Raw genomic sequence first — 27,186 nt, 5'->3', positions numbered from 1 at the left:
ACCCGCTTTTCATGAATTTAGATTCTTCAAACATTCTTAGAAGCAATCATTATAAATTTGTATGATTGTCTCCACTTTCATGATATTTTTATTGCTAGTTATCAAAATTTCCTTTAGTGCTTTTGAATACAACTTTTCCCCACCTTTTGAAGTTTCACAATGGTAATAATATAAAGTGTTGCCAAAAAATTATAATTCTATCCTCCAACATGATTAATTTAATTCATTGGTATGGGCCATCTCGAAATGTTTTCCTTTGATTCATCGTGAATTATTTGGTGGTGTGTTATAGGTATGGCCATAAATGATCAGATATCCCATAGTAGTTGTGTTGTAATCAACCTGCAATCCCTAGGATTAAAGTATTCCACCATTTTTTATACTCTCGATTAACTCTCACACTTTTATTCTCGTTTGTAGAATACTACGGTACAAATACCACGAGATAAATGATTGTGATGCCTATAACATGGTGTAAATAAGCTAAATGATTCCTTTGACAATAATCAATGGGATAGGTGGTCAAGGAGTTAAATGTAGTCTATATGTAAGCATATTTATGGTAAAAAGCCACCTTATATGATAGAACTAAGGTTGTATTTCAAGCCATCATTGTGTTTGTTTTTCTTTGTTGCTTAGGGGCACACGAGTCCATTGTATCATCTTCTTGTTATTTCATTCTCAAGCATCTAAAAGTTAAGATTCTTTCTTATTTCATTTATATCGTTGTGTAGGGGGCACTACTACGTGTTTTTAATGTGTTTGAGCTTTGAAGGTTCTGCATGTCTGGATGGTTATAATGCCAAGATTTGAGAGTTGATAAGACATGATAATGACCAAGTGAACGACATGGATCCACTTGCAAGTTGAGGTGAGGACCTCTAATGCTTTTAGGAGGAAAACTTAATGGAATGAACTACACACAGTAAAAGTTCAACTTGATCCCAAATTTGGATTCCTGTGAGCTTTTGAATGTTGTGGTCGAGGTCCAAGCAAAATCAGTGGAAATTTGGATCAAAAAATTGATAGTCTTGATTATTCTCAACACAGCTAATGTGCATGCATGGAAAAGACAATTTATGAGACACCATGCATTCAATATTGATGTGTGTAATCGATTCCTCATTCAGGTTAATTCAACAGAGATCAAGGGTGACAAATTTCTAGAGAATTCTACATGATGAATGGGAGATACATAGCTAGATCATAAAGCAATAAAAAATGTCTAACGAAGGAAAGTAGATAATGTAGATAAAGATTGACGCAAGTGATACGAAGTGTTTTATAGACGTGTCAACCACACAAGTCCGCCAGAAATCTATTGTCCATGACAAGGTTGGTGAATGTTGACTACGAGGTAGTCTTGTAGAAGTCACAAGTGAAAAATCCTAGTAGTAAGGCACCGACATATGTGTGATTAACAAGCCGATGCATAAAAAGCGACGTGAGTTGGGAGAGTGAACTGGGGGATTGTGGTAGTTAAACTAACGAGAATGGTTTAATGGACAATAAGAGGTAAGGCTGCAAGTAATGTTTACTTGTATGCCAATAAGTCCTCACAGAATGATGACTCAGACTTTTACAATAATTTCTGTTCCGAACCTATGGGAATCACAACCCCAACGATCGAGCTCGAAACGAGACAAAATCAATGAGGCTGGGACATGTAGTTACCTTGAAACTTGGACCAAACAGAGGCGAAGTGGGTACGACACGCAAGGACAAAAGGTGAGGTTGGGACAAGTGACGACTACATCAGGAAGTAGGGAGACTCGGAGGTGAGATATAGAAAGAGGTGGAGGAGGAGGAGATGCACACGAGCTATCATTACCAAGCTCATTCTCACTATGTATCTCTCTCTCTCTCTCTCTCTTTGATACAAGTTCGAGAGTCTGCGTATCACACTTTGATACATTGCTCTGCCTTTGGTCATATTCGACCATGCTTTCCACATCTCTTTGACCAAGCCCAATCCTTGCACAAATTTCTCTCACAACTAGAATGTGCACTCTTGATTGCGACATTCATTGGTAAAGTTCTTGAACATCGAGAGTCGCTACTCACTTTCACACGTACCACGTGACATGTAATATTTTTTGGTCTTATAGGTCATATTTGACCTCCGAAGACGATAATATAATTTGTCTGTCTATCTATCTATCATTCTCTCTCTCTCTCTCTCACACACACACACACACACACACACACACACACACACACACACACACACACACACACACACTTAACAAGCAAAATAATACAAAGGAAAAAAACAACACAACATAACACACACACACACACACACACTTACACTTAAACACACACACACACACACACTCTTACTTAACATGCTAAAAAAATACAAAGCAATAGAAAAGAAGAAGGAACAGAAGAGAGACTCTTGGCAGAGAAGAAGAAGAAGAAAACAACAAAAGAAATTGATTTTTGTGACCGTTGCAGGAAAGAGAGAAGAAAACAAACAAAAAAAAAAAAAAACAGAGTAAAGCCCCCAAAAAACCAAAATCCAAGCTTTTTTTTCAAAACTCTGTTTTCCTGCTCCTTCTCCTTCTCCTTCTCCTTCTTCTTCTCCTTCTTCTCCTTCTTCTTCTCTGCGCAATTCCATCCATCGATTCTCCCCTTCCTTCTCCTTCCTGTCAACGAAGATCTGAAAGAACGAAGAGAGAATCTCGATCCTTTCTTCTTCTGCACACAGCAATCTGCTAGAATTCCCCCCCTCCCTTTAAGCAGAGGGGCGCGACACAGAGAAGAGATGGAGAACAGAGGTCCCAATTCTTCTTCGCCGCCTCCCGATTTCACTACCACTCCCCTCCTCCGCTCTCCTTCGAGACCCCCCTTCTCAGAAAACTCCCTCCTTTCATCCAGACAGGGAGCCGAACAGCAAGCAGCTCACTTCTATGCGAAAGAGGGCAAAACAGAGCAACACTTCAACACAGCTCTATCCCTGCGTAGCCAGATGAAGAAAGGAAGAGATCAGATACCTACAACATCGCTGAAACATGATGATAATTCCGTTTTAGCATACACAACTCCCAACAGAGGAGATCATCAATCTTCTTCTTCTTCTTCTTCTTCCACAATTCCTGCTTCTTGTGTAGGTCGGAATCCAGGTTATGCTACCACTCCACGCAAGCATCATCGGAAGCAGAAGCATGGCTTCTATGCTTACAGAAGTGAACTTTCTCGACCTCCACTCACTTCAAAGTCACTTCTCACCATTTTCTCTTCCTACCCGCACAAAAATCTCAACTCAGATGCTCCCCATTTCGAGTTGCAACTCGATAAAGACTTCTGGAAGGATCACAATGTCCAGGTATTCAAAATCCATTTTTTAATTGTAGAGCTTTACGTAAGTATAAATCAGCTACAGGTAAGCTTGACCTGGGTTCTTTAGAATCCAGTGGTCTTCGACCATGAACTTGTTTATGTAATCTGATGATGTCAAATGTATCTAGAAATGCGTTTAGATTCCCATGTGATCATATCTAGATCAGATTATTTTCTACTCAGTAAAGAGGAGTTGCTAATACTTGTGCTGATGTGGATAATGTCTTGTGCTAGGTGTTAATCCGCATGAGACCTTTCAATCACTCAGAAACTACTGCCAATGGGATGAGCACATGTTTGAGACAAGAAAGTTCACAGGTATTGAGTTGGACAGGGCAGCCCGAATCGAGATTTACATTCGATCACGTTGCTTCTCCAAATACTACACAAGTGGGTTACTTATCTCGGATAGTAATGAACGAATAATAATTCCTTTTATCCATCTTATTTCTCAAATCGATTCCCATTTTCTTTATTTTAAATGTATGCTGTATTCCTTGTTATGTGCAGGAAAATCTGTTTCAAGTGGTCGGGTTGCCTATGGTTGATAATTGCATTGAAGGCTACAACAGCAGTATTTTTGCATATGGCCAGGTAATTGCATTCAGATTCATTTATTGAATCCACTGTGCATGCTCTGCTGCGTGTTTAATCCTGGTTTTTCTGCTATATCTTTGCTCTGGTATGTTATTTCAGACAGGAAGTGGTAAAACACATACAATGATGGGCGACATTGAGGAAGTAAATGGTAAACCAAATCCACATCGTGGGATGACCCCTCGTATATTTGAGTACTTGTTCAGTAAAATCGCAATGGTATGGTTCTGCAAAACATAAACTTGAATATTTCTGACATTGAAGTTTGCACTCATGTTGAGACCTATCTATAATACTGATGCAGGAAGAAGCCTCCCGCAGACAAGAGCATCTGACAATTAATTGTAAATGCTCCTTTTTGGAGATCTACAATGAACAAATTACTGATCTCTTAGAGCCTGCTTCAAGCAACTTACAAGTAGATCTCCTGTTTTTTCTTGACAAACTTGTGTAGTATTCTATTTATTGATCTTTGATTGTACTTTGCAGTACCAAAAAGAGTTGAACTGTCATATGTGTTGGTTGATTTGACAGATACACGAAGATCCCAAAAAGGGTCTCTTTGTGGAGAACTTGACAGAGGTGGAAGTGAAGAATGTTGGGGATGTGATGGAATTGCTCCATCAGGTATACATGTCAATGTTAGTAATATTTGGTCTGTATTTCCAACTAGGACTATGTAATTCTCCATGCAAGAAGACTCGAGACATTGCACTCATAATTTTTACAGTGGTTTCCATTCTATGTTTACTTTGGTGCATTCCATCTATCTCCATCACATACTGTCACTCATCAACAAAACTTGTTAATCGTCAAAATTATAGAAAAGGCATGCTTTATTTCATGTAGATTTGCTTTGCTAGCATTGTGTAAGGTTCTTATTACTTTTGAGAAACAAGCAATGCTGATTTTGTTGATAAATGATTTGGATGGAAGGGTGCTGCCAACAGGAGAGTTGCTCACACACGAATGAACCAAGAGAGCAGCCGCTCACATTGTGTTTTCACTTGCATTATTGAGAGCAAGGTAACTTATTACAAATCACATACATCCCTCTCCTAGAACAGTCAACATTTTTTACGGTTTTAGATCTATAAATAGATGAATATGGTGCAATAAGAATGTTTAATCTATTTTCTTTCTAAATTCAGTGGGTGACAGATTCTGTGACAAGTTTCCGTTTTGGAAGGTTGAATTTAGTTGACCTTGCTGGTTCAGAGAGGTTGGTTGGTTCTCTCTCACTCTCTCCCAGTTAGAAAGATATAAGAAGCATGAATAATCAGTTGATTGATAATGCAAATGTATTTGACAGGCAAAAGACCTCTGGGGCAGAAGGTGAGCGACTGAGAGAGGCTGCAAGCATTAATAAATCTCTTTCCACACTTGGGTAAGGAAATCTCTTATTCCACGGGGTTATATTAAATAAATGTGCACTTTGTTTCATAAGTAAGTTATCAAATATAATTGCCATTCCAGTTTAGTGATCATGGTGTTGGTGGACATTGCACATGGGAAACAACGTCATGTACCCTACCGAGATTCCAAACTCACATTCTTACTTCAAGTAAGTCACTGTCTGAGTCTACATAGATTATCAGGACATGAAAATTGTAGATGATGATGTTTCAAGGAGAGATATTTAATACAGGATTCCTTGGGTGGTAATTCGAAAACAGCTATTATTGCTACAGTGAGCCCGTCTATCTCGTAAGTCTAGCAAGAATTCTTGTTTAAATATTTTGTTCAGCCTTAGAAACTGACACACAATCCTGTTGATGATTATTACCAACCTCAAATCTCACCATGAGTTGATTTGTTGTAAGCAGGCTAACATTGGTAACCTCTCTTTATTACAGGTGTGCCAATGAGACATTGAGCACATTGAAATTTGCACAGCGGGCTAAGTTCATCCAAAACAATGTATGGTTATAATACTTCTAGTTTGTATGCAGCCTTTGCAGTACGTGTTTGTATATAACTGAAATGATGTATTTTTCAAGAGTTTATGGTTGCAATAACTACCTCTGGTCCATGTGAAAATTATTATTATCTTGAGGGTTCCTGTGGATGGCTGAGACATCTTCACGTGGAAGACAGGATAAAACATTAATGAATAAGATATTTATCAACCTTCTTGAAATGGTGTACTAGGAATCCAAGGTACACATGTTAAATACTGACTTAAGTGTCTTGGATGCCAGGCTATCATTAATGAGGATGCATCAGGTGATATCATGGAACTTCGCACACAAATACAAAATCTCAAGGTTTGAGATAAGCATCCTAGCACTGGACGTCAAGATGCAGTACTTATGAACATAACTACATCTATCTAACTTCATGTTTGTAGGAGGAACTTGAGCAATTGCGTAATCAAACACAATCATCAGAAAATTTGCAAATGACTCGAGTAAAAAGTGCAGAAACTGCCCATGCAATTGACAATCAGGATATAATTACCGAATCATGTTTGCAAGAATTTGTGAAGACTCCAAAAAAGCAGCACTATTCGTTTGTCCCAGGCGAGGAAAAGGTACCTTCCTTATTTAGTTTTCCTAATGCATGATCACTGAAGCCTTTACAGCACAATTATGTACATGAAACTAATGTCAAGTTGGTTTTTCCTCTCCATTTGTAATAAATGCAGAATATTGAAGAACTCAAGTTTGAAAACTCTTCATTGATCAGCCTCAACTCTGAAACTTTGGAGACAGAGAAAGGTTTGAAAGGCTTTCTTGACGAGGGAAACAAGATACTAGATGAGGCATTGCAGGAAATAAAAAATATGAACAATGATGCACCAAACCTGGTAATGGAGGGTGAGGTGAGGAGCCACGATAATGCTAACTATGAAAGCTTTCAGAGATTGATGCAGCAAATTTGCTCAATGACCAAGGGTGTCGAACACCAAATTAGAGGTCTTTGTAGCATAGTCATGACTGATAATAAAACTGTGAACACAAAATCATGGAAAAAATTGTTTGAATTGCAGCCTCACAATGATGCAAATCGTACACATTGTGAAAATGTTATAGCTAATAATGATGTATCAAGTGTTGGGGAATCTATTCACAACTGGAGTGTTCAATGTGAAAGTGAAATGAGGTTTTCATCTTCAGGGGAGGAATGTGAATCTGAATACAGAATGGAGGTTGCCACAGACACAAAAAGTTCTGACTATATTTTGATGAGTGAGGATTTCTTAGGTGTTAAAAAACCAGTTGATATTAATGATAACTCTGCCGTGTTAAAGAAAGAGGAATGGATGGAAAAAGAGCTAAGGAACCTGGAGGAACAACTAGAATCCTCTGAAAATCAAAGACTAGCCCTTGAGAAACTTTACAAAGAGTTGTTGGTAGACCGGGAGGAAGATCAAGCGAAAGAAAAGATCAAGTATCGGAATCTTATGTCTGAAGTGTATGAGAGAGACCAGATATTCATGAGTGTGAAAAGAGAGATGGAGATAGCTCTTACAAGCCTTCAAGAAGCAGAGATCAGCAGGAAAAAGATGACAGAGGATATCCGAAAGCATGAATGCCCAAATGAGGACCAGAAACATGTTCTTTCTTTAGAAAAGGAGCTTGCTGGTGCTCGTTTATTGGTAGATCACATGCAAAAACAGTTAACCTTGATGGAGAGTGGAATAAATAGTATCCCGCTGCTATTGGAGGAAAGATTAAAGGAGGCTGAAGCTGCCTGGCATGGGGAAAGAAAAGATATGTGTATGCAGCTAAACAAGGTAAAGATCGAAGCAGCTGAGAGAATGTGCGAGGCAAATGAAGCTTTAAAAAGGTTTGAAGATAGCCAAGAGATGATTAGAGAAGCAGAAACACTGGTCACTACTCTCACTAGAGTGAATGAAAGTGCAAGAAGAGAGAAATTCGATCTAATAACGCAATGGGGCAGAGAACGAGAATCTTCCATAGCTCAGATCGAGGAATTGAGAAATACAATTAAAAAGTCATACAAAGTTAAAGAACACGCACTTCAACTGCATCAGGTGACAGAGATGCAAATGAATTCAGTATTTGAAACATATGACAAAACTACTAGCAGTTTGTTGGAAAAGCTGGAAGCAATCAGTAATAGACTTCTGAATTTTCCTGGGGCTGAGGATTCATTTCTAAGCAATCTTGATCTTGCCCTGTGTAAGCTGGAAGAAGATGCAAAGTCGTACCTCAGTCTCTCAACTCTTGTCTGTGCAGAGCTTGACAACACATTGGCAGAGAAGAACCATCTAGAGAAAGAGCTTGAAAGGAAACATGAGCTGCTCAAAGGATCTATGTTTGACCTTAGCATGCTACAAGAAAGCATTGTGGAGTCCACTGATATGAAAGAGGAGATAGACAGGGGAATTCTCATGATCAAATCTCTGCAGGAAGACCTTGATAGCAGGGACAAACAGCTACAAATTATGGGAGCCAAACAAGCTTGTCTTGAACATGAAAAGAAGGAAACTTCTAATGCTTTGCTTTTCTTGGAAACAAAATTATCTGAGGTTGAGCATTGGGCAACAACCTTGGAACAAGAGAATGCTGAGCTAAAGCAGAACCTTGAAGAATCACAGAAGAAAATATGGGCTTTAGACACCCTGCTGAATGAGAGAAGGCTTACGATTGAAGAATTGGAGTCAGAGATGTCTGACATCAACTTTCATACGGAGCAGAAAATGATTGCTACACTTAACAAGGAGTTAAAGTCAGCCATCAATGAGAATGAACAATTGCAAACAAAGCTGGCCATCGTGAATGAAAAGTTTGAATCGATGAAAGATACTTCAGATGAGAACAAAAGGCTGGTTGCTGAATCACAAGAAGTAAGTCCCTATCTCGTATGTTCCTAGATGCCTAGTAATATTCATTAAATTCACACATTCATATTCATATAGTTCTGTGTTGATATGGGTGGAGGGCCATGTTTTGCTTGATTGCTTTGGATTAATAGGATATGGTATTGTTATATTTCATTCAACAATTTGCAATTGTGGTTAAATGCAGGTGATGAATATATTAAAATCTGACATTCAAGAGAAAGAGGATGAAATAAAGCTTTTGGAAAGATCAGTCCTAGAACTTGAGGGCACAGTAGATGCTCTTGAAAGTCAAGTAAGTATCCATATGCAAATAGCTATTTACCTGTCTATTTGCTGAAATTGACCAAAGTCGACCCATCAAAACTGCATGCAGTTGGAGATTTTGCGAAGGGAGACAGAGGCAAACAATCTGACCAAAGAAGATTTAGAGATGGAGTTGCAAGCATTGAGACATCAAATGTTGAGCACTCGTGCTACCAATAGAGATGCAGGGGTTACTGACTCGTGGGACTCTGATTCAAGGTTCAATCATCACATGGAATGCAATGTTTCTATCACATTTCACTATCTTGACTCTTATTAAGTTCATTATTGATTTTGATAACTACTTAATATGCCTGTAGAGATAATAATGTCTCAAAAAAGCACAAAGTTTTCGAAGCACAAATGGAGGCAATGTCGTTACGACAGAAAGTTATAGAAAAAGATGCAGAGGTAACTTCCATTCTTACTAATTCTCAGGTCACAGGAAGTTTGGAGGAGATAATAATTGAACAGTGGGCAGACATTTAGTATTGTCTCAAATTTTAAAAGAATATACTTGTCTCTATGCATGCAGATAAAAAGCTTGAAGGTGCAAATCGAAGATTTGATAAGCACTGCAGAGAAGCAAGCATCCACGCATCACCAACGAGTACATATGTTTGCATCTCTTATTTTGGATAAATTACTGAAAGTGAGTGACATATAGGCTAAATCAAAATTTGCTATGGCACTTTTGCAATTCGTACACAGATTACGTCATTTATTGAGAACGTGAACAAAGAAAAGCAAGAGAAAGGACAAACAATAAAAAAGGCTGATGAGAAAGATGCCGTTACATCCCCGTTCAAATGCTTAAAACTCGGATTAGCTCGACAAATAAGCATTGACATGGAGAAAGAGCTATATTCCAATCGGCGGCGCATTGATGATCTCGAAGAACTAGCAGCATCTCGTCAGAAAGAGGTATATATTTGTCATCATTGATCAATGATAATCCATAATGTAGCTTTTCAGTAAAGTGTTAATGTAGTTTTGTGATGGAGTTTTACTTTCAGATATTGAGGCTCAACAAGAGGCTTGCTGAAGCTGAAACAATGACATATGAAGTGATAAGAGACCTACTTGGCGTAAAATCTGACCTCACAGCTCACAATGTGCGTGCATATATATTTTATGTTTGGGATCTCAGTGTGCTTTATGTATGCTTCTTACTGGGATATCTATCTGACAAGAATTTCACATTACAGTTACATGTAGGTCACATACAACTTCAAAAAATCTCAGAAGTGGCATCTCATCACACTAAAGTACAAAAGGTATATCCAGATAAATTATTGATCTGATCAGGGTTGGCAGAAGAGTTGCTTAGTTAATTAATCGCCATAGTTCCCATTTCTATCATGAAATATGCAGAAAATGATGAGAAATTAATAAATAATTATCTAGCCAGAAATTAATAAATAATTATCTAGCCAGAAATTTATATATATTTCTGCGGTTTTTTCTCAGGAGGAACTTGAGATGTTACGAAATCAATACGATGAAGAAAGAACGAGGTAAAATAAAGGAATAACATGCAAATCTATTCCGTCAAATTGAAAAGAATAATTTGTCAATATGTATTGATATGATTGAACTGTCCAAGAATTTATTACTTAATGGTATTGGAAAAATACATGCCTGCAGTTGGTTAGAAGACATGAATAGGCGACAAAGGGAGGCTGTTTCGGTGCAAATTATGATGGAAAAAATGCGTCAAAAGAAATTCATTCTCAAAGCTGAAAATAAGCGACTTAAGGTACCATCCCAGTTCTTTTTTTTTCATTACAATCAAAACTGAATCCTCTGCATTCCAGATGTAGACTTGGTATAACAGATTGAAGTCATCTAAACTCAAATCAATAATGCATTTCATCACATCAAAGCTTCATTTGATATCGATTGTTAAAATCCTAACTCATTTCAATCTACTTACACAATGAATCTTAATCACCAATTGGATAATTAATCTTGATTGAATCTGTGCCCAAAAATGAAATCCATTCATAAATATGAGATCTCATCATTCACTAGCTAATTTGTAATCAAACTTCCGTTCCCAAGACTTGATTCACTATTACTTGTATTCTTCATTGAGTTCAAGAGACGTAATTCACTACTATAGAATTGTTTTTAACTGATCTCAGTGCTACATTTCAGAGAATTCAATTAATCTTCACTCTAACCGAAATTCAACAATGCTCATTAGAGTCAAGTTCCACGCTAAACAAATGGTGTTATGTTTTCTTGTAGGCTGATCTCATAAAGCAGAAGAGGAAGCTAATGAAGCTGAAAGAAGGTGAAGAAGAAGCAGAGTCTTCAGAAGCAGAAGGATGCAACAAAGATACAAATCCAATTGGTGCTTGCTTAGACATTCAGGTAGGGTTTTACAGTTGAATATTCACACTTGGGGGAAAAGCTAAATACTTGAAGAGATAATAGTAGTAGTATTACCCCTAGGTTTTTCTTTATTCCTACAAAATGCCCCTAATAAAATTTCCCGAAATACCGTTGGTCAAAACCCATCAAGCTCTTCTATCTTCATGTGCTGAGGGATGAACTCGGAATATAGCCTGAGTTTTTATTAGTTGTTTCTGCACATAATCCTAACCAGAGTTTTTACTACTAATGTGAATTCATTGAGAGACAATGTATTTCTTCTTTTTCTTTCTTTATTCACTTTACTCCCTTCCTTGCAGTTGCAATATAATGGAGATTTGAGAACTAAGCGCTCAAAGAAGACACGGCATCGAACGAGCAAAACAAAGGAAAGGGTTTGTTTGTAGTGATTATTATACTACATTTAAATGTCACAAGAGCTTTAGGCTTGTGTGTATTATTCATATACTCATTATACATGTATAATATATTCTATCTACCCTAAGCTCGTTGTTGTGGACCATTTGTCCATTATGTGCAAATCAAAGTTTGCACACATTTGTATATCTATCTATCTATCTATCTATAATACATTCTTTCTTTACTCGGTAATAATAGCAAATGATAAAATTAGCAGAGACTTGCTAATTCCCGATTGCATGTAAATAAGACAATGTAAGAAGGGATATTATGTTATGTTGAATAAGGTTAAACATAATGTTAATGCTCGAAGGTGTTTGCGTAAATGGTCAATCAAATTGCAACGCAAGTCAAGTCTATGATTGGACACATTGGGCCCAGTACTCTATAGCTGTGAATACTTTTGAGCCATCTTTGCTTAGTACCTTGTCTTGTTGAAGTGTACTAAATGCTCTCTACCATTGTGTATTTCCATAATTGAAGTGTGGAATAGAGAAGAGAGTTGCGGTTTTGTACATAGTGCCCAATGCCTCATTCGTGCACAATTCAATTTAGAATTGTCCACTGTATTATTGTTGGCCCCATCATAAGCCTGTATTGAACTCTCAAGGAAAAACAAAATGCAACCATGTAGGAGGTAATTGACATGAAGAACTAACCATAATTATATGTGACTACTCATGGATCAATTGCAAGAGATTGTATTTAATGATCGACCACTTATAAATGATGAAAATTAAATATTGAAGTGTGAGAAGGTTGTGTTATTGAATTTAAAGATAATCTGATTTACGAGTTCTTGCAAGTGAGTTGTGTGGGCACTTTGCATTAGAGGAGTTACCTTTATTACACCAAATAAACTTATAACACCTATAGGACCCTCACTATTATGGTAGGAGAGAACGAGGCAAGATTTGCTCTTTCCCAAGCAATGGTGCAACTGAGTACAAGTGCACATTGGGGCTATTAGGAACCCCGAAGTCCATATTTAAAGATATTTAGATGGATTTCGAAGAGGAAGGGTTACTCTTGATTTGGAAAAAACAATTTTATTCTTGAAGATTGCTTGTAATGTGATTGGATCTATCATTTGTAAGGAGGGCCATTTATTGTTGGAGAAGAATTTGGTGTTCTATCGATCATTTTGCTTCTTATCTTCATAAAATTTAGGTTTACTTCTACGGACATAAGAGTCAACACAAATTACTATATCCCTACATCCCAAATGCTTTGAAATTAAACAACCATATTTACATCTCCATACACTTGTTACATCTCCATACACAAGTGTTGTACACCTCAAGGTAAAGTCATTCACTTGGAATTTTAAGCTCATACTTCAATTGCACCGACATTTAGACCGAAATTGTCTACGGTAACACACATATTATCATCTAGTTACCTTATGGTTTAATGTAGAGGCTAAAATCTCTTAATCCACTTTCCTTGAGAAATCTATCAATCTCATAAAGCCATTGATGCCTACTAAAGCCCATATAGAGTTGTTTACAACTAGACCTTTGCTTTTGAATAAGCTATATCAAAACTTGATTGTAGCCCTTCCTTGAATGCATTGTCCACAATATATCCATTCAAAAAGGCAAACTTCACATCCTCATGCGATATTGGGCACTTTCACAACACAACACTGGCAAAACCATTGGCAAAATCTTCTCCCTCTTATTGAGTGGAATGTATAGACAATCAACAATGTAGCAAAGTAATGGAGAGAACACAAATTATATTATAAGAGAGTCCTTTGATTACAAAGAGAGTCATTTTTCTTTTGTGATCCATTGGAATGCATTGTTTTAAACCAGTTCGATGCTTACATTTGCCACACCATCACATTACATGCTTACATCACACTATTGAGTCACATGATTATCCATGATTATTATCTATACAAACAACTTAGAAATTTAGTTACCAATATGGTTCACAATAAAGTATATGGTATAGATAACCCATGTATCAAGGTTGTGAAATGCTCATATAAAAATGATTGAAATGCCATATATATAGTACCAATAAAATCCATGCACTTCTATAGTTATCTCGCCAAAAATAAATCCCACCAAAAATAACCTCCTCGAGAAATTCTTGCAAAAACATATTAGTAAAAGCAAACAAAGAATAAGCTAAAGGTATTAGAAACAACGTCACTTTTATTTCTTTCAATATAGAATGCTTTTAGTATAGGTGTAGTGTTTCCTCGTATCATAGTATGAGTGCCAATGCATTATTGTGTTGAATGATGTGTGGCATGATACACGTTTTTAACAAACTCAATCTAGGGGATTAAGGGACACCTTTTTGAAGATATCTAGAGTATACGAGTTTTCCATTAATATTGTGGAAGAAAGAGCCAATACATGTAATTGGTGGTAAATTGTATTAGATGAGTATAACCACAAGGATGGGAATTATAAGAACGGTAAAGGCTTTGTATTATGCAAATTGTGTGACATCTTCACCATTCCGCAAAACATTTCGAAAATACCATATGTGCAAAGCATCAATGCAGAATCTCGATTTATGCTTCTATATACATAATGAAGTGAGGCATTGATAAGAAACCAGCACACGACGGAAATCATAATTATCGACCCGCGAGGAGGGAGGAGGTTGGTATCTAAAGGATAAAGCTTACGGAGTGATAATGAAAAATGATGCTCTCAGATTCGGATGATTTCAGATAGAATGAGGATTTCCTCTTGCACTCTTGCGCAATGTCCGCTTGCATGCTTTCGGACCCGGACACGAGAACACCAACACACTCACCATTGTTTTGTGCAGCAAGCTCATCAAAGACATCTGCATATTGCATTATGAAATGATCAATAGTTACCTCTCAAAACTTTGGTATTCAATACTTGTGACCAACTGTCGTTATCATTTTTAAGAGTGTGTGTGTGTGTGTGTTAGAGGGAACCAATTATGATCTATGCCACTTGGCCCTGCCCATAGAAAGAACCAAACTTGGGCTCTCTCAAATTTATGACTTTGATGGTATGGTGTAAACCAACAAAACCAACAACAAGAGTTCGAAAGAGAGAGACTACGCTAATTACCACCATGTTATGAAACATTGATTCAATGCAATGGGTTTAGTCTATACCTCTCCAATTCGGCCGACGGTAAAGTCTCACATCACCGATCCATGGTGATGCTTTCCCATCCAATCCAAGGTGTGTTTCATCATCGACAACGAATTCATCCATATTGATGGCTGGAGAATTGCCTGTACTTTGGTTTCTTGGTTCTATAGAGGATGTATTTCCCCTTTGTTTCTTTAGTATTAGAAACCACAATAGAACGACAAGTCCCCCAAATACCACTACTCCGAAGAACATGCACGCCACTACTACATGTGCACGGTTATAATTCGGGAAGTTATGTCCGGAATAAGATTTGACAATAAGGGTGTTGGCTAGGCCCGAAAGAATCAAATATCCTAGAATAGATGCAATGGTGGTGCATGCTACCCAAAATGTACTCCCCGTTATGCCTATGCTCGAAATTGTTCCTTGACTATCTCCTCCATTACCATCAAGTGGTTGGAATACCATGGTTTGTGTCCCTGGATGTGATACCTTAAATGTCGAAATGTCAAATACTTCACGATTTGTATCCAACCCCCCAATTTGTTTAGCATGCAATTTGTGGTAATCGTCCTTGTTTTGTGAAGTTATATATACATGAATTTTGATTGTCAACCCCAATGTGTCGTAGCCCGGAAGGATTTGGTTAGGATCTACACTATTCAACACACATAACTCCTCAGGCTTCCTTATGCAATGATAAATGGTAATGGAAGTAGGAAGGCACGTGGATACATTGTGCTTTATATTTTTGTATCGATGCAAAATGTCACGAAGTATTGCGAGGAGTGGAGTTATTCCTATGCCTCCGGACACAAGCACGAGTGTCTTATACCTATAGCAATTACAACCAAACATGGCAAACCGTTATATTGAGCAATATTATCGAAGTTCATAAAAAGGGCTACTACAAGGTTCTTACTTTAGGTAGAAATTGGATGCATCACCATAGGGACCTTCAACTCTAGCCTTGAAGGAGAAAGGACAAGAGTTTGATGCTTGCTTGGTACCCACGAACTCGTCACGTAATGCTCTCGTCCAATTACCGAGGGGCTTGATAATGATGGAGATTGCATGGCTATTGTCTAAAGGTGATGATGTTCCACTGAAGAAGTGCCATTGTTGCTTGGAGATACCGGCTATTTGGATACACCATGTGGAAAGTGCGTTGTAAGAGAGGTGTCCTGATAACAAACACATTTCAAGTAGGATGGTAGCACATGATTTAGTTATATTTGTAGACGTTGGGACATGACTTCCAAAAGATGGTAGTCATTTTGTTATTTTAAGTGCTAAGAAGGACATACCTTGGTCATTATTATTAGGGTTGAGAGGGAGCTTGAGCTCCACTTCGCCGGACTCGAGGACCTTGGCGGAGAGGATATTAACAACGGTCTGGGATTGGACCATCCGGAGGAAGCGATCGACGAAGAAGAGCAACATGGGGATTACGAAGAAGTGATAGTTCCAGACGGCATGGTAGATCCAGAAGAGGGAGTAGAGGAGATACAAGTGGTGCACGGTGAAGAACATGTCGTAGAAACGGCGCCGGAAGATGTCGAGGGACGTGACCCATATAATGACCGACAATATCCACGCAACTAAGCCTGCGACCACAGCGCATTTCTCGTTGGTCGTCACCCATCCATAGATCTGACATGCCATACATGACAAGATTTGATATAAAAAGATGCATATAGAATCTGATTAGAAAAGTATATGATGAAAGTTACTTTGGTATACAAGATGCATATGGAATCTGATCTCACAAGTACATGATGAAAGATGCTTTGATATAAGAGATGCATGTAGAATCTGATTTTGACAAGTACATGATGAATGCTGCTTTGGTATAAAAGATGCATATAGAATCTGATTTGTCAAGTACATGATGAAAGATGCTTTGATATAAAAGTTGCATATAAAATCTGTCATCTGAAAAAGTACATGACCAAAAGATGCATATAGAATCTGATCTGACAAGTTCATGACCAAAAGATGCATATAAAATCTGATAGTTTTGAGCATAGGAATGGATTGCTTCTTGTTGAGACATATGTATGTATATATCTACCAGTTCTGCCTGGCCATTGTAGTAGTAGAAGACAATATAGCCTATGCTATGGAGGGTGACCAGGAGGATCATTAGGTTTGCAAGCCAGATATGGTAGCGCACGGCGCGTTCGAATGGGATCCCGACAATCCGCAGGAGCACCGAGCCCCGCGACACCGGGATCCACAGCAATGAGAATGGCACGATCGCGGCCGTCCCAAAGTAGAACGCTGCCGAATTTACCTTCTGCCAGGACCTACATATCCGCAAAAACATTTCGACAATATATTGATATACCTCATACAATTAAGATTCATCATCAATGGTTACAATACATAAAAATATCTATATACATATACATATCTATCCATCCTTCCATCCATCCATCTATCTATCTATCTTTAGCATATATATATATATATATATATTTATATATATATAGTGAGTGATGGATTTGTATGATTACTTGGATGGTAGTGAGGATCCATGGTGATGGTGTTGCGTCGCAGTCCCGTCATCGATTCGGCCGAACGAGAGGTGCACGGTCCTTCCGAAATTGTATGAGATCAAGAAGAGGATCCCGAGGATGCCGACCACTTCTGCGGCCGTGAGGATGCCGAACACGCGCCCGTCGATCCACAATGGATAGGTGCTCCATTGCCACTCCCGCAAGTACGGCGATGATGGAGCCAATGCCGACTTACCCTCGGCTGACAATGAAGACCATAGCTCCACCTCCTTCCTCTTTATGAATTCGCGTAGGCCTATCACCGCGAAGCTCAACACGGCCACCACCACGAATGGCAACGCTTGGAATGTGAATGTCAAACCTGTGTGCAACAACATACCGATCAATAAAACACGATGGGTACCCCTAGCTCTAAATTTCCTTGTACAACTGTTTTGGTTTTTTTTATCCATTTTGATTCATGGCCAAAAACCTGCATATATTACAAGCTTAATTTCATGGCTTTTTTTTACCTTCACGGCCGTCGGTACGGAAGAAGCGAGACTGGGATCGATCGCCGACCCACGTCTCGACATACTTCTGGTCGCTCGCGGGGTCAGGCGATATGAACCAATACAGGACCCAGAAGAAGCACGCGGCCACGATCACAACTTGCACGGCCAACTTCGCCACGCGTGCCATACGTATCTCCTGCTCGATCCGCGCCGTGTCTCCATGGGGTCTTCCCATCTCTGTCGCAATTGCCGCTTTGCCCATCTGATTTAAGCTCCCTCGATTAGTTGCTACTCAAGCTTTTAAATGATATGATTTTAAAAGGCCATCAACCTTCAGCTACCATGCATGTCCACATGAATCCAGCCCTTAGCTTTATGTATTATGTAGTTGGCGTTGACATTCTTGACAACAACCATTGTTGTACTCCCACTTTTTAAAGTCAACTTGTACTACCACAAGAGTGTACTCCAGTGTACTACATAGAGTGACAAAACATTAAGATTCTCGAATGTACTAGTCTTTCATCACGTGATGATCATGTACTAGTCTTTGATCGCTATGAGTAACTTCATGGGATGGTATCCATCGAATTGAAGTTAAAATGTGGCACCTGCATTAAACTAAATTATCGAGGGTCATGCCCCACATATCAGTGGCCATATAATATGCACTAGAACATCCTACACCTTGAATCGGGACCGAGCATTTCATACCCATGGGCCCAACACACATAATCCCACATCTTGATGGATCGCCAATATACATGAACTTGAGCACAACATGTCATGCGGCTAGACGGACATTCTTGTGGGCATTCACCATCCAACGTAAGCACGATGCTTGCAGTTGCATATGGCCAGGCGAATCATGATGCATGATGCTCGGAGTATCATACGACTCTAGAGGCATTATTTTAATCTTGTGATTATCCATTAATATGCAACTTGCAGAGCATGATGCTTGCCACGTCATATGGCTAGATGAATTTCCTTGTGTCATACGAAAACTCCTCTTCGATTGCTAGTACAATTCATGTGTGGTTGACTTTATGAAAATATTACATGCAATGAGAGCTTTGTTTACTATTCAAATTTGCATTAAATTGACACATTGTATTTGTATGACTACTGCTCAATTCTAATATTGTACACACAATGAGGATGTATTTTGGAACAGTGTTGCATCGCATGAACAAATGCATGTATTTGCCGATTGTTACTTGTCATTATTAATGATGCTTGAGTTACTATCATGTGGCTGGATGAATTTACCTGGGCCAGACCAAAAACTCCTCTTCGACAGCTAGGACTTCTCTGTGGTTGACTCTATGTAAACATTTCGAGAGGCAATGAAAGCATCATTTACTATAGAAAATTGCATTAAAATGAAACTTTGGATTCACATGACTATAAAATTCTAATATTGAGGATACAAATGGGTATGCATTTTGGATTAGCATTGCATCACATGATGAATTGATAAATGCATTTGCACATGGTTATTTGTAATTAATATTCGATGATACCTGTGGCAACATCATTTGGTTGATTGAATTTACCTGGGCCGCATGAAAACTCCTCTAATTGCTAGTACAATGCCTTTTATGGTTGACTTTATGTAAATATTACGTGCAATGAGACCTTCGAAAGACACTATTCTAAATTGCATTAAAATGATACTTGTATTCACATGAGTACTACTCAAATGTATTATTGCACATTGGATTTTGGATTAGTATTGCATCACATGAACTAATGCATGCATTTGCCAAGCGTTAATTGTCTTTATTAAATGTGGACAAAGATTTGAAAACCAAGGAACAATAATATTATATGCAAGTTTTCAAATACTTGGAAGGCATTTGTCAACTACAATAAACCTAAATTGATGATGCTATGAATATCTCGAGAATTATATGTTTAGATACTTAATATGTCAATGGTCTTGAATATAGTTACAAGGATATTTAGCTATTGTCGAAGATGATCCAAATTGTTCTTTTATGATTTTGTAGCACAAAGGAAAGCAATATACTCTTTATATTCAAAATAATAAACTTTTAAAAGTCCCAACAAATCATTACTTGTAGATAATAAGGTTGGGCATATTGTATTGTAAAGCATATGATAAATATATAGCAATAAATCGTTTTTTTTCTAAAAATTTACCATAGCAATAAACCTTGTGCTTTGCAACATTAAATACAATGTGACTTCAATCCATTTCTATTGTATTTGTTAGTTGTGTTTCGTGTTTCAGCATAAGGAGTGGAAACAATGGTGTTGCATGAATCTTATAAAAAGGCTCATATATTATCAATTTGAAAGGCTAAATCCTTGCTTCATGCTTAATGGAAATGTGAAGAAGCTAGACCATAAAAGCATCTTGTTTTATCATTTGCTGTATGACATTAGTTACTATGTCATACACAACATATTATGATCATACCAATTCATACTTCCAACCACCAAGTATTATGTACAAACCAAAGTTTGTGAACATAGTGAATCTCATATGAGAATTTTGACCTCTATGAAAATGATATTTTCTTATTACATTGCATAAACTATTTGTAACTCCCAACATGATTTAGAGTACAAAAATCCTACAAATTTGCATCGAAAATCAACCATTGCATTTATGGCATTTATTCAACATGGAAATATCCAGTACATAGATATCCCACAAGTGTCTAGTAAATTTGAGATGTGTGAGTAATTGGACATTGATTCTAGACGAACAAGTTTGTACAATTTATCCTACTGACATGCACTTACAATGCTTACATGGGCTTGTGTTTTTAACTTGAACCAATTTCAACATTTCAATGGGGTTTTTTCGTCTTCTTGGGGATCCAAGAAATATTGTCTGTGTCTACAAGCGCCAACTATGACAAATCACAAAGTTGCTTTTATAAGCCCAACTTGCATTTCTAATAAGGTGGAGTGGTTTTACTCTTCACCAAAGTATTTATTTAAGCCGATGGTTAGTATTTAGAAAAAAGGGGATCTATGGTGTATCTTGTATGTATAGTCTTAAGGGCGTTTTCTAATACTAATGTAGTATCTTTTTTTGGCAAAAAAAAGATTCATTATGAAAAGAATAAGAGATTGATCACCATTTCAAGGTGAACTAGAAAACTTATAAGGTTTTGATAGATTCCTTGAATGGGAGGATAAATAATTCAATTGTTGATGATATAATATATTGTTAACATTTCCTACATCTGTGAATGGGCTATGGACACCTACATGTTTATTTTCGTCTTTTGTTGTGTGAACAATGGCACATAATATACACACACAATTAGAGGGTGAGGAGAGTTCAATCCTAAGAAACTTAACATTCTTGTACCATCATTGGCTTACCATCACCAAACATTGATGCCTTCACATCACCATGTTCGTCGCTCCCTGTGTGCAATGCGATTTTGGTGGTATAATATTCTGTTTTCTGGATTTATTGGTAAAATTTGGTCTACTTCATTAGACATCATACTATTAGCTTTGCTTCCTATCATGCGACATAACATCCAAACATTTCTAACAAGTGGCATTAGACGTAGTTTTAACACTTGCTTGATTATTAAATGGAGGCAAACTTCTCCATGATGATGTGTTTGAATGACACAAACTAATGTAAAATGAAAGATTGACATGTTTTGTGAAACATCTACACGTGCCCATGTTTGTTATAAATTAACATAAAAATGAAACTATTGAGTAGTTGGTTATTGAGAACCAATAAGCATGTGGTTTTATTCGCTAAAACTTTATATTCTTCTAAAACATGTAATGATAATTTGCTTTTGCTTAAGTAAGCCATGCAAGTCTTCACTTATAAAGAAGCTTAATTGCTTAAGGATGTTTTGATCAATTGCTTCACATGTGCATTACGCTTAATGAGGGAATTATTGCTCTTTGGTTCTTAATGAACTTCTTGATTCGTAGAAATGTTTAGCATTTGCAACTAATTGTAGCATCCCCTTTAGTCTGGTCAAAAACTATTTCTTACTCGCATGGGAACCACCTCAAGGTTCATGGATATTACGTAACACGTTTATACCCTAATCCAAGTGATATTTGATGCATCTCTAAACCATGACATAAGAGGTGGTGTAAGAATTTATTTTTTCATTAGAAAAAGAAAGGAAAAAGGGTTCTAGACCATCAAAACACCCCTTACCAAAGATGATGTCACGGTGTGTCCGTGACAAATGAGAGATGGATCTGATTCCCCCATGGGTGTCCCATACCACGAGGCTTAGACATGGATCGTGCATTGGGTTTGAAGAAGAAGGAGGCACATGTGTATGAAGCTAGCCTTATCATATTGCAAGAGTCTCCATCAAAATTAAAAACGATGATCCCTTTCATGAAGTTGGTAGCTAGAGCTCTTATATTGGCTCAAACCCTAGGCCCTTGTTTGTTTGGAACTTGACTACTTTATTATAAAGGATCTAATGATGGAACACTCTTTAGTTATCTCCCACCATAGGACTGAGAATAACAAAATTGTTACACTTTGTTCCTTATAATTCAGCTCACACTTTGTCCTAAGGTCGAAGAACTAGGTTTGTGGTTATACTTGTACGTACTGCACCTTCCTAAAAATTTGTGTCTCATAATGAAAAGTCAGGAAACTGGTTTTACGAGCATCATTGATTGAACAATCCATCCATTTAATTAAATTTCAACTGTTGAATATGCTTCGATTATAAGCATTTAGTTGGAATCGAGAATTCCTTCTTGCCTATTAGGTTTGGACATCATTTTCTCGAAAGTAACCAAAGTTTAATTTAAAATGAGTTACATTCCAAACACAGGAACTCTTTGAGACGACTAACATAAAAGACAAGATGAACCTTGTGTGAGTTAGTCACGATAGAAGTTTGATGAACCAATATGATTGAGGATTACGAAAGGTCCACAAAAGCATGCGGTTAATTTAGCACACTTACTCATAGAGAATTTTTACATGAAGGGCGAACATCATATGTTTAGTAAGAGGAAGAAAAAAATCTTAACCTGATTGATAAAAAACAAGAGAAGAGAGAAACGGAAAATACCGTAATTCACATTTTGCTTATTCCTAGATTGATAAACATACTCCGATAGTTGCTGTAAGATCAAGAAAATTTTGAAAAACACAAGCACAAACAAGAAAATGTTAATGATGCACTTTAATACCAACTATAATAATCCAAATTAATGTTAAACAAAATTAAAGAGAGAAGATGGAAGAACAAGTGTTAGAACAACCCCTCTAGTGAAATTAAAAGGCGGATCTAGGTCCACCATTGGTGTCCGACACCACAAAGTTGGAACATGCATCATACCTTAGGTTTGAAGAAGAACGAGGCGCATGTGCATGAACCTAGAGCTTTGCCACATTGATCGAGTCTCTATCAAAATAGATGATCCCTTTCATCAAGGTAGCTATCCCTCTAATATATACTCAACCCCCCCACCCCCCAACACTGAACATTGTCTATTTCACACGTGACTACTTTATTATAAGTGGTCAAGTGATGAAATACTTCAAAGTTATCTCCCACCAAACCTAACCCTACAGTTTGAGAACTATAGTTACAATTATGCTCATAACAAGTAACATATTTGAGAGATACTTCACAACCCTCCAACCTAATATGTGTACACTCCCAAGTGTACTTAACAATCGGCAACGGTTCGGTTTGAACCGAACCGAACCGCGAAACCGTGGATTAACAGTTTCTACGGTTTGTTTCGGTTCAGGTTTAGGTTTTTTTAATGGTTCGGTTCGGTTTCGGTTCGGTTTCAACAGTAAAAAATCGCGGTTTAAACCGTTTCTATTTTTTATTTTTTAAAATTCTAAAAAAATTCTAAAAAAAAATTTGAAATTGTTTTTTAACAATCTTTTCATTTTTACACCTTATTCTCACATTTTAGGAACATCTTAAAAATTTTAAAAATTCTAAATAATGAAATATTATAAATTTAAAAAAATTAAAAATTTGACCTATTTTGAAAACCGAAACCTTACCACGAAACCGCGGTTTTTACGGATTCACAGTTCGGTTCGGTTCGGTTTGGTTCGGTGGGGGGGGAGATAATGAGATTATGGGAGTGATATGAGGCAAGATAGGGACCAACATAATACAATAAAGAAGGTGAGAAAATGTGGAAACTAAGAGAACGTTCTATTTCGGTTTGGTTCAGTTCTTTGTCTTTAAATCACACCAAACCCTTTATAGAAAACAAAAACCAAACCAAACTGTTTATGAACTCCCAACCACTTAAACCAAACCATTTAAGGAAAAGCTAAACCCAGTAGGTTAGGGAAACGTTGAAACCAAACCAAGCCATTTAATCGCAAATTTAAACCTAACTATTCAAGTCAAATTAATTAAAAATTAAATAAATAAAAATATATAAAATTAAATAAGCATTTAAGTTTAATTAATTAAATCAATAAAAAACCGTAATTAAACCATTAAGGAAATAAAAACAAAAGTTTACCATTAAACCAAACCACTTAAGCAACAACATTTTCGAGTTATGATTGATGCTCTTGCATACTCTAAGAGGTCAATATGAGGCAATACCTAGTGAACCTGATGTCGTGTTTCGTAAGCAACAACATTTGGAAAAAGGCACAGGTCTTCACCTTTTTTGGGGAGAGAATAAAGTGGAGATATGCTCCACCAAGATGACTCTCCCTGTCGTGGAACAACACTACATGAAGGCTTCTGCTACTAGACATGTTCATTGAAGTGGGATAGGAGGGTTATGTTTTATTGTATGGATTGTTTGTAGCCTTTGGATATCTTTTCATTAATACCTATAAACCAATAAACTGAGTTTTAGAACCAATTTGTTTAATAATAATTGAACCAAACAAAACCGTTTAATTATATTGGAACCGTTTAATTTGCATACTCTAAGAGTTTCTTTCCTCTGTGTAGCCTTTCCACAGTTATTGTACTTAATCAAGATCAAGATATATATGCACGTTTTTTATTTATCAATTAACTAAGATGACTTGAATGTTCTTATACTATAATTATCTATTTAAGTGAGACTAACATATTTCTTTAATTATGTGTTGACTAGGTGTGTGTTAAGAAGCCTTTAAGCCTTCCATAATTGCACGGAGTGTAGTTCTAAACATGTGCTTTTGTGTTTATGTATGGTGTAGTCTAGTTTGACATTGGGGAGTGATGTCCCCAATCCCTCAACTAGCCTATATTGAGGCCTTGGAATGCAACTATTTAAGGTAGTCGTTTCAGGTAAACTCAATTCATTACATTAGGAAGAAGTTTGAGATTTTCCATTTTCTTAAGAATTTAGCATGTATGCTAGTAGCCTAAGAATGGATGACATGTTTTGCCTTCAAATTAAGGATGAAAGAGCTAGATACCTGTTATAATGAGTAAATACATTTTTGTAGTAAATTGTATATTATATGACTATATTCACAAAAAACAAAATGATAAGGATCATAATACATTTGATTACACAATTTGTGACTATTTTCACAACTCGACAATACATTTCACAAACCTTGTATGCTAAACATATATGACGTATCTCGATTTTTGCTTATTATTTACAACATCAAGTGCAACATTTCTAAGAAATAGGTGAGCAACTATAGATAAGCTCACATTAATATCATGGGATCATAAGCATTAACCCCAAGAATGTTGGTAACTAAAGGTTGAAGCTTACAGAGTGATAATGAAACATCATGCTTGTAGGTTCTGAAGATTTCAGATGAAATGAAGATTTTCTCTTGCATTGTTTTGCAATGTCTGCTTGCATGCTCTTGGATCCAGACACAAGAACACCAACACACTCGCCATGGTTTTGTTTGGCAAGCTCATCAAAAATATCTAAACATTGTATTATGAAATAGAAGGTAAGTACTTCTCAAACCTAATTTGGTATAATTTCAATATTAATAGAAAATGTTTGTAAAATTTTCATTAGGTGTGTAACTGTGTGTTTTAGAGGGAAACCAATTCAGATATGTAGGACATATCGGTGGAAACCATGACAAGGATCCCATCAAGCTAACAATCATGGACTAAAAGAGAAATTAACATATTTTAAAGCATTGGATGCAATTTGTTTGGCCTATACCTCTCCACTTTGGACGACGATAAAGGTGCACATCACCGATCCATGGAGATGCCTTGACATCCAATCCAACACATGTTTCATCATCTACAATGAATTCATCATTACTATTGGATGGAGAATTAATTGTACTTTGGTTTCTTGGTTGTACCGAGGATGTATCTCTCCTTTGTTGTTTAAGTTTTTGAGACCACATGAAAACGACAAGTCCACCAAATACTACAACTCCTAAACACACGCAAGCTACCACTATATGTGCACGGTTGTAGTTAGGGAAACCAGGTTCAGTAGAAGATTTGATAATAAGGGTGTTGGCTAGGCCCGAAAGAACTACATAACCTAGAATAGATGCAATGGTGGTGCATGCTACCCAAAAGGTACTCCCAGTTATGCCTATACTTGAAATTGCTCCTTGAACATCTCCCCCATTACCAACAAGTGGTCGGAATACCAAGGTCTGTGACCCTGGATGTGATGCCGTAAATGTAGAAATGTCGAACATTTCGTGATTCATATCCCGCGGTATTTCCCGCTGAATTAGCCGACATTAATGAACCTATCTCCACCTCTTTCCTTTTTATCACTGCCCTTAGCTCTATCACCGTGAACCCCAGTATGGCCACCACCATGAATGGCATGGCTTGGTATATGAATGCCGAACGTGCATCATTGATTACACATACCCCGGACCGGCAAGAGGGGATGATGGAAGGGGAATAAAAATACAATCAGTACTGCTGGAGCTATAGATTTCCAAACACACTATGGACAAATGCTTTGAAACCATTTGATTAATCCTAAGCTTCTTTTTTTTTTTACTAATTACGGTGGTCGGGCATTCAAAACCTTCGATTTTGCAAGCTCGACTATTTAGTAAGTAATTAGGCTTCCTGAAGGTTACCTTCATAGCCGTCGGAATTATACTTGTTGTGGGCCGCGGGGTCGGGTGAGACGAGACAATACGCAGCCCAAAAGACGCACGAGGCCGTGATCATGGCTTGCGCCGTGAACTTTGCCAAGCGCGCCCAACCTATTTCCTGCTTGATCACCTCCAAGTCCTGCTTGGGGCGGCCGATCTCGGTCGA

The 27,186-nt window shown here is 37.4% G+C and overlaps 3 protein-coding genes across 3 annotated transcripts; 1 reads left to right on the top strand and 2 right to left on the bottom strand.

Annotated features, from left to right (window-relative positions):
- The first annotated feature begins 2,769 nt into the window (after positions 1–2,769).
- Positions 2,770–12,173, top strand: LOC147866565 (kinesin-like protein KIN-12E). The gene is made up of 26 exons (XM_087317020.1): positions 2,770–3,331; positions 3,580–3,735; positions 3,856–3,939; positions 4,042–4,161; positions 4,247–4,360; positions 4,477–4,569; positions 4,879–4,968; positions 5,094–5,164; positions 5,255–5,329; positions 5,419–5,506; positions 5,591–5,649; positions 5,799–5,862; positions 6,144–6,209; positions 6,293–6,475; positions 6,590–8,758; positions 8,940–9,047; positions 9,129–9,277; positions 9,379–9,469; positions 9,594–9,668; positions 9,770–9,982; positions 10,075–10,173; positions 10,267–10,335; positions 10,529–10,575; positions 10,706–10,817; positions 11,312–11,437; positions 11,758–12,173. The coding sequence occupies exons 1-26, from the start codon at positions 2,771–2,773 to the stop codon at positions 11,842–11,844; spliced, it is 5,169 nt and encodes a 1,722-aa protein (XP_087173146.1). The 5' UTR covers position 2,770; the 3' UTR covers positions 11,845–12,173.
- Positions 12,174–14,228: 2,055 nt separating this feature from the next.
- On the bottom strand, positions 14,229–18,264 carry LOC147866564 (ferric reduction oxidase 6-like). Its single transcript, XM_087317018.1, has 7 exons — positions 17,996–18,264; positions 17,481–17,844; positions 17,036–17,270; positions 16,269–16,614; positions 15,884–16,145; positions 14,979–15,796; positions 14,229–14,674 (listed from the first exon to the last, which is right to left on the bottom strand). Exons 1-7 carry the CDS (start codon positions 18,237–18,239, stop codon positions 14,493–14,495), a joined length of 2,451 nt encoding a protein of 816 aa, XP_087173144.1. The 5' UTR covers positions 18,240–18,264; the 3' UTR covers positions 14,229–14,492.
- A 7,217-nt stretch (positions 18,265–25,481) lies between these two features.
- LOC147866563 (ferric reduction oxidase 6-like) lies at positions 25,482–26,612 on the bottom strand. The gene is made up of 2 exons (XM_087317019.1): positions 26,105–26,612; positions 25,482–25,854 (listed from the first exon to the last, which is right to left on the bottom strand). The coding sequence occupies exons 1-2, from the start codon at positions 26,601–26,603 to the stop codon at positions 25,673–25,675; spliced, it is 681 nt and encodes a 226-aa protein (XP_087173145.1). The 5' UTR covers positions 26,604–26,612; the 3' UTR covers positions 25,482–25,672.
- Positions 26,613–27,186: the final 574 nt, after the last annotated feature.

The sequence above is a fragment of the Azolla caroliniana genome, unplaced genomic scaffold, assembly GCF_043228905.1.
Source record: "Azolla caroliniana isolate FFs.n. ecotype wild unplaced genomic scaffold, voAzoCaro1.0.p SCAF_3, whole genome shotgun sequence".
Taxonomy (NCBI): domain Eukaryota; kingdom Viridiplantae; phylum Streptophyta; class Polypodiopsida; order Salviniales; family Salviniaceae; genus Azolla; species Azolla caroliniana.
Note: the sequence above shows the minus strand (reverse complement) of the source record. Positions and strands in the feature narration are given on the sequence as shown.

Coding starts and splice junctions, on each gene's coding strand:
- LOC147866563 (XM_087317019.1), bottom strand. CDS start 26,603: ATGTTCGACATTTCTACATTTACGGCATCACATCCAGGGTCACAGACC. Junction 25,855..26,104: donor TCGTCGTCCAAAGTGGAGAG/GTATAGGCCAAA, acceptor TACAATGTTTAG/ATATTTTTGATGAGCTTGCC.
- LOC147866564 (XM_087317018.1), bottom strand. CDS start 18,239: ATGGGCAAAGCGGCAATTGCGACAGAGATGGGAAGACCCCATGGAGAC. Junction 16,146..16,268: donor CCCTAATAATAATGACCAAG/GTATGTCCTTCT, acceptor GTTTGTTATCAG/GACACCTCTCTTACAACGCA. Junction 15,797..15,883: donor GCATCCAATTTCTACCTAAA/GTAAGAACCTTG, acceptor TAATTGCTATAG/GTATAAGACACTCGTGCTTG.
- LOC147866565 (XM_087317020.1), top strand. CDS start 2,771: ATGGAGAACAGAGGTCCCAATTCTTCTTCGCCGCCTCCCGATTTCACT. Junction 4,361..4,476: donor CTGCTTCAAGCAACTTACAA/GTAGATCTCCTG, acceptor TTGATTTGACAG/ATACACGAAGATCCCAAAAA. Junction 9,669..9,769: donor CATCCACGCATCACCAACGA/GTACATATGTTT, acceptor ATTCGTACACAG/ATTACGTCATTTATTGAGAA.